The sequence below is a fragment of the Barbatula barbatula genome, assembly GCF_947034865.1.
Source record: "Barbatula barbatula genome assembly, chromosome: 15".
NCBI classification, from domain to species: domain Eukaryota; kingdom Metazoa; phylum Chordata; class Actinopteri; order Cypriniformes; family Nemacheilidae; genus Barbatula; species Barbatula barbatula.
In genome coordinates, this window is record NC_136778.1 from 1,066,922 (window position 1) to 1,074,516 (window position 7,595).

General features: G+C 40.2%; 1 protein-coding gene across 1 annotated transcript; it reads left to right on the forward strand.

Annotated features, from left to right (window-relative positions):
• Nucleotides 1–878: 878 nt before the first annotated feature.
• Nucleotides 879–1,829, forward strand: tmem121ab (transmembrane protein 121Ab; the record flags this gene model as incomplete). Its single annotated transcript, XM_079474274.1, has 1 exon — nt 879–1,829. The coding sequence occupies one exon, from the start codon at nt 879–881 to the stop codon at nt 1,827–1,829; it is 951 nt and encodes a 316-aa protein (XP_079330400.1).
• Nucleotides 1,830–7,595: the final 5,766 nt, after the last annotated feature.

Here is a 7,595-nt window from a genome sequence, read left to right on the forward strand (position 1 = left end):
GTGCTGGATAAAAGCGCACATGTAAATGCTGACACAATGGCAGGAGAAGATGCAGTGTCGGCTTCTAACCGAGAGATGTGATTTATTATCCTCTTTATGCTGACAGACCCTGTTCTTCACTCTCTTTTCCAGGTCGTGCCAGAAAAAGAGGAAAGGAGGAAACTGACGCCCGCAAAAGAGCTTTGCCCCGGGGGAGACTCACCGAGATGTCAGGTCCCGGGGGCCACTGACCCTTTGTCCAAATGATCTATGGCTAAAAAACAGCCGCTCCATCCGCTGTGTTCAGTTCCTGCATCAAAAACACAAAAATCATTTAAAAGGTTTTCTTTGTGGCACCACGTAAACCAGAACCGGCCAACCGAGGAATGTACTTTACCCCGAAGAACTTTGACCCTGATGCATCCTCATATCACCTTCCGTTACCATGGCGACAAGAGAGAGGATTACCGCATCTCATTTGAGAATGCTGAGGTCGTGCAAGCGTGCGGTCCGACACGATCGATACGACCCCACTGATAAATGAGCGTATTTCTCTTGCGTTGGGTCAGAGAATAATCATCTGCCAGGACGGAGATTGCGCAATTAGCTTGACTATTTATGAGTTGTGTTTCAGTGGCGATGTACAAACTTCGTATAGTTTAACACCGTTTCTGGAGAATCAGAATCGATACACGTCCCTGGCCAAGCTATGAATCAAACTATCAGCTGGTAGCAAATGGGTTTTTGGGAGTATTCCGTCTTCGCGGATGTACCTTTGGACTTTTAGAAATTAAACCTCTCTCGGACCGCCGTCTTTATTTTCAAACTGTGCCCAAAAAACAAATCAACGGAGGGGACGACGTTACCGCGAGCGAGTGCATGCCGTGGTGGCCCTCAGCATGGTGTTGCCACCACCGGACAAGCGGCATGTGTGTCTCACCACCTTCGTCATCATGACGAGCATGGCCTTCATGGACGCCTACCTAGTGGAGCAGAACCAGGGCCCACGCAAGATCGGCGTCTGCATCATCGTGCTGGTGGGAGACGTCTGCTTTCTCATAGTCCTCCGTTACGTGGCGGTGTGGGTGGGTGCGGAGGTGCGGACGGCCCGGCGCGGATACGCCATGATCCTCTGGTTCCTCTACATCTTTGTTCTGGAGATCAAGCTTTACTTCGTCTTCCAGAACTGTAAGGCCGACCGCAAGAGTTTGGAGACGGTGGCCAGGAAGGCGTTGACTCTGTTGCTCTCCGTGTGCGTCCCGGGTCTCTATCTGGTTCTGGTGGCTCTGGACAGCATGGAATACGTTCGGACATTTAGGCGGAAAGAGGACATGAGGGGCCGGCTCTTCTGGGTGGCCCTGGACTTGTTAGACTTGCTTGACATGCAGGCGAACCTCTGGGAGCCCCTGCGGACGGGTCTGCCCATTTGGGCGGAGGGTTTGATGTTCTTCTACTGCTACATTTTGCTGCTGATTCTCCCTTGCGTGTCTTTGAGCGAGATCAGCGTGCAGGGCGACCACGCGTCGCCGCAGAAGATGATGCTGTATCCTCTCCTCAGTCTGGTCACCATCAACGTCGTCACCGTCCTCATACGTGGAGTCAACATGGTGCTCTTTCAGGACAGCCGGGTTTCAACCATCTTTATCGGAAAGAACGTGGTGGCCATCGCTACCAAGGTGTGTACGTTTCTCGAGTATCGGAAACAGACGATGGAATTCCCCGCTCGGGAGAACGTCACCGGTATTCCCATGGAAGTCCAGCAGAACTCTGTGGGACACGGACTGGCTTTGCCCAACGCTACGAGCCTTCCGCACGAACCCACACCAGTGCGAGAGATCATGGATACATGACATGATATTATAAAATACCATTCTTATGTTTGGCACAGTTGTAAGATAAAGTGACTCATTTCATGTCAACTCAACCAGAAGTTCCAATTTTGATTTACCATAGACGTTTAAGGTATAAAATATTAACGTTAATTCCAAATTGTACAATGCTACAGTCTATATGATAAAAAAAATAAAGAAAGAATCAGAGATAAAACTTAAATTTGAAGTCGAAACAAGATTATAAAATATAAAAAGGGACACCTAACAACAAAGATGTAATGTTTTACATAAAGTGTACTTTGTTCTCATTAAATTATGTTCACATTAGTACCCAATTTCAAAACTTTAAATGTCTCACTTTTGAATTTCTCCTCTTTTATACATGAATAAGAAAATAGTGTAGTGTAGTATAAAACCAAATGTCAGAAACAATTTTAGATTAATAAATTCAACACTTTTTTTAAATGAATGGATCCGGAGATGACCATTCGGGCCAAAAGCTCATAAAAAAATATTATTTAACAGGGTTCAAAAGAAACAAGATCCAAGAAGTTTAGGTCATTAAATCTGTATGAAAGGGATAGTTCACCCAAAAATACAAATTCTGTCATTATTTTCTAGTCGTGTTCTGCGGGAGAAAGAAAGTCATTAAGATTTGATATTTGGTAAATGATGACAGATCGATTCTTGTTTGGGTGAATCGTTTTGTCTAGTTTACCATTTTTTTAAAAGAGCAAAAGAAAATATATATACTGTATATTAACAGATCTGACATCGCTGACTGTTTTATATGTAGCCTAAAGCTTTTTCCTTGAGCTGAGAAAGAATTATAAGTGATGTAATAGGTGTCCCCTTTTAACAAATGACCACGACAAATACACCTAAAAAGTATGATTTTTCATATTATGACCACAAAATCTGCTAGCAATGTGTTTGTACCTTAATCAGACCTCAACATTAAAAACAAACACAATTTTATTAAATAAGTGTACCATACATGTTTTCTTTACATTTATATATATATATGCAGAATATATTAGAGACATACAATAATTGTACAGGAGACATTAGAAGATCATACAGAGCACATGAATGGTGTCTAAAAGATGATAAAACAAAACTCTTTTTACTCACATCGTGACATAAGTTGAGTTGATATGAAATGACTCGTGTCGGCTTCTTTGACTCAGATGAGAAGCTATATTTATATATATTTCTGTGACAGACTTAAACAAACAACACACATTAGTGAGTTATGAGGTCAAATGAAGCCGGTGACACAGTAAAGACTGCGGCACATATTATATCTCATGTTTGAGACCATCTGCTGTGTCTGATGTTCAGGTGACATCAGATATTGAACTCTTTTACACAGATACTGAATGAAGATTTAGCACTGCGCGTGTGTGAGTTTGTGTTTTATCGGTCTTGTGTTGGCATTACAGATATTAGTATATTTGAAAGATTGAACAGAGGAGGACGAGAGGTACAGTATAAAAATTATAATCGTGCAGAAAATAAAAACAGAGAATGCCCTTCTCGGATCGTATATGGAGCCGTAAATGATTATTCTTATTACTAGATTCTTATTATAATTATATAACACTCGTGTACTTGCTTTTTTACATTTTTGTTCAAGGATTCAGCTGTTTAATAAAAAAGTTAAAAGAATCGTGTATGATTCACACGTTTCTCAGCACGTGAACACAAGAGATTACAGCGTTTCTATTTGAGCTCTTGTATAAATAAACGCACGTGAAAATGAAATAAATGACCCGTGGCCTCCATCGGCAGATGCTCACCTCTCTAGAGCCGCACAGCACCAAACCCATTCCTAAAACATCAGGGCCGAGCTCTCGGGAATTAACACCCTTTCCTCTCACACGCTACACGAATGAGTAAACGCTTCGATCCTCCTGTGATGTATTCAGCGTATGAAACCCATGGATTACATTTCAACAACATTAATTTATTGCCACCTGCGTGAGGCCGGCGACACATTCACAATGAGCGTTGAGTCGCCCCGCTGGGTTCAGTGCTTTTAAGAGAACTTGTCTACTTCAGCAACCGCCCACCACCTGACAACAGGAACACGGCAATGTATCATTTCCCTTCACTCATCAAAAACCTACAACAAATGATTGTTGAAATTGTGGCGCCAGTCATTTCTACAGACGCACAGGCAGTTATTAAAACAGACCGAGTGCCCGTCACGATATATATTTGTCATCTTAATTGACCTCATTAATAAGAACGTTCTTAGTTTTGAGAATATCAGAAGTGTCTCTGACCCTCAGACAATGTTTGTGCAAGAACAATCATGAAGGCCGTTTTAAAGCTTTAGTTCAGTCATCGTTGGAAATCTGCATGTGAGTCTTTCTTCAGTGGAACACAAAAGAAGATACTTTGAGAAATGTCTGTGTGGTTTTGTGGAAGCCAATGGTGTTCAGTGTTGTTTGGTTATCAACATTCTTCAAAATGTCTTCTTTTGTGTTCTGCGGAAGAAAAAGTCATACGGGTTTGAAATGACTTGAAGGTGAACAAAGAATAAAGGAATGACTTTAAAGTCGTGACAGCAACACAAGGTCATGGGTTCGATCCCCAGTCATGCAAGTCACATTTCAAATGCATAAACGACGCGAGAATGCATTATCCACCTTATTTTTTAACGTGGAAGGAAACGATGTGACGTACTTCCTTTTTGTCTTGAGACTTCTGTTTAATTAGCTGGTGGAAAACGATGGAAAAGGTGCTTTAGGCTGCTAGGTTTTAAACTGCTATAGCTATTATTTATAACTATTTGCATACTGTTAATGTAGTTGAAGGTGAATTGTCCTGGAGAAAGGGCATTCAGTAGGCCCATATTTACGGCAAAATAAGATCAGTTTATACTAATACGTAGGAGTTACGCCATAGCCTCTATACCGTAGTCTATGTGTTGGTTTTCATTTATATTTCTTCGTTGTTGTCCGCGTCGACGGGTAATGACCACTAGGTGTCAGTCTCGACGCACGTGTTACTTGTGTAACCAAGACTAGAGAAGAAGAAGCTCGTTTGAGAAACATTAGCAGTGAAAACGACAAGTAAACAGTCACTTTTGCTGCAGCTTGAGATGTTAAATACAGAATAATAAAAATAATATACTTAGATAATTACTACTGAGTATTTTGACCCGAGGGAGGGGTTCAAACAGACCTATCACAGTGCTTGATGTCCGCGTAGGGTCGGTCCGTGTTGAGTTGACGTGTTGTTCAGGCTACGGCGTGGGGTACGTGGCTTTACGTAGGCTACGCCGTAGGTCCTACGCACGAGTACAAACTGAGTTTAAGGTGGATAAAGATCTTTTTACAAGCGCGTATTGTTGTGAACGTCACAGAATCTGTCACACATGTTTCCAAGGTCACATACCAACCCAATATAAAAAACTAAACTTTGCAGAAATAAAATGAAACATAAAATGTGCTCCATTCGTTTCAAGTTGAAATTTCAGATTAAATGTATATTCCTCCGTAACATTCCATAACATGCAACTCTCATGTTTACTGTTATGAACCGGACAACTGATTGTATATCACAGAAATAATAACTGCATCTAAAAACACTGATAATATATTAAGAATGACTATTCCATTAGAACACGTAAGCACGTTTTTGTCACACAAAAATAAAAGTTACAGCTTTCCTTAATGTCGCTGGGAAATCTTCATTCAAATTTCCAGGAAACCCCAGAATATGCCTCTGGGTTTTGTTCACTTGTTCACCGATTACACAATTTAGTTTTGAAGGGAAATCGTCATCTTCAGTATTTAAAAGGCAACGCATGGAACTAATCCAAAATTGCAAATGACTCATTTGGGAAGTGTAGCATGACAGGAGAATTTCAGCTCTTAATTTAATTTCATCGCTTTGTGTGCGGCAGCAGCAGCAGTCTTCTTACGGAAAGACGGATATGAGCGATGCTGTTTATTCACTTTAATAACAATTTCGTTATCAAGAGTTCGTCTTGAAAGGACAAATGTTTAATTTGATTATGCTAATAATTCTGAACACACGCTGTGTTTGTGTGTCTTACAATTGTTTTTAATAGGGATGCACGATAAATTATCGGCTGATAAAAGGTTGTATTTAATGTTAGAGTATCGGTCAATAATAACATTTCGGCCGATAGATTTTAGCCGATAAATTGGGAATATATTTTTCATGTAAAACCACTTCAACTGCTCAGATTGAATCCAGCACAGTTCTGTCTTTCTGTCATGATCATTCACTAACTGATATTAGCAAAACATTGTTAATGTAGGTAAACAAAAGAATATTGTGTGAATCAGACTTCTGTCTTGAGATCTGTTAGACTCGTGACTATTGAGAAAGTTTTTCTGGGTTGCTCTTGAAGAACATCTATAGTTTGTTTATTAAATAAAAATATGCCAGACAAGTTTGAAGGTTAAATAATGTTAAACTAGTGTAAAGTAGGCTTGGTTCATGATTTTCAAGGGGGAAAAGAGAACTAACGGTTACCTTGTTTTCTGCAGTCAATGTTTTCATATAAAAGGAGTTTTTACCTTTTGTTTCATTTTCAGAAAATATTATATTAATATTTAGATAACGTATATCAGCCAATATATCGGTTATCGGCTTCCAGTGTTAAAGAATGCATGAACCCTGAAAGTGTCATCAACCCGTTCTATTATACACGCTCGACTAGCGGAGAACAACTGAGACATAACCAGTCAAAGAGAAAGTCATTATGCACCAAATGCAGCGTACTGACAGCTGGAGCATCAGCCCTTAAATAAAAGCTTTCACCTGAGAATGAAGCTGTAAAATCTGAGAGTTTAGCGGTAACAGATGGTTTATATCTCCCGGACATGAACACTCCATTAAATCAGACATCATTCAGCTCTTAAAACACAGAAATTGAAGTTGAAATGAGGGGTTATTGTACATCTGGACCCTAAGGCTGATCTATTTGTCAGACGAGTAACAAATCCACAGATTTTCAACCCAAGGCATTCATTATTTATTCACACTCTGTACTGTGATACTGATGCAAAATACTTTATTTCACTGCACTGTGTGACGAAAATAAGACTTTTATTTGTTTATTTGTCCTAGCAAGGTCAAGACGCTTGTATTTATATCGGACTTCACAAGACAGATTGTTTCAGAGGAAAACAACAAGAAATTATACACATTTCAAGGAACAGTAGGCTACAGAATATCAGTTCTGGTGGATTAAAAGAACTTTAACATCGAACCGTGAGCACTTTTGTGTCAGGAGCCCAGAGAAAAAGTGACTACAGGTGCAGTTCATCACAAAAGGTGTTTTACCAGCATCTTATTGTACCAATTTCGTAATGCCTTATGGACAATTAATGCATTTTTGTGGCCTAACAACATGTTTGGTTCACGCTTTCAAAAGCATAACAATCAAACGTTGAACTGGAGCGCCACCTGCTGGTCGACTCACTGGTTAACTCTTAAAACAAACATTCTGACTGCAGAGGCCCTTTAACGTTTCTTGAATACATGAGACACTAGTATCAATAACACATGTGCTTTCATGTTCATTCGTCCGATGGCAGTACGTGTTTGATAATCAATGGATTGGATAATGTCTTTATGTGTAAAAAGATATACTGCACATGAGCGCAGTTGTCGAGCTTCAAATCTTTATGACTGACGACAGATGGGTTTCGTGTTTTCTTTCACTGGATTGTGTGTTTTGTAATATTTCACTTCATCCCACTCTTACAGTCTTCTGTCTTCAGTACAAAACGCCCC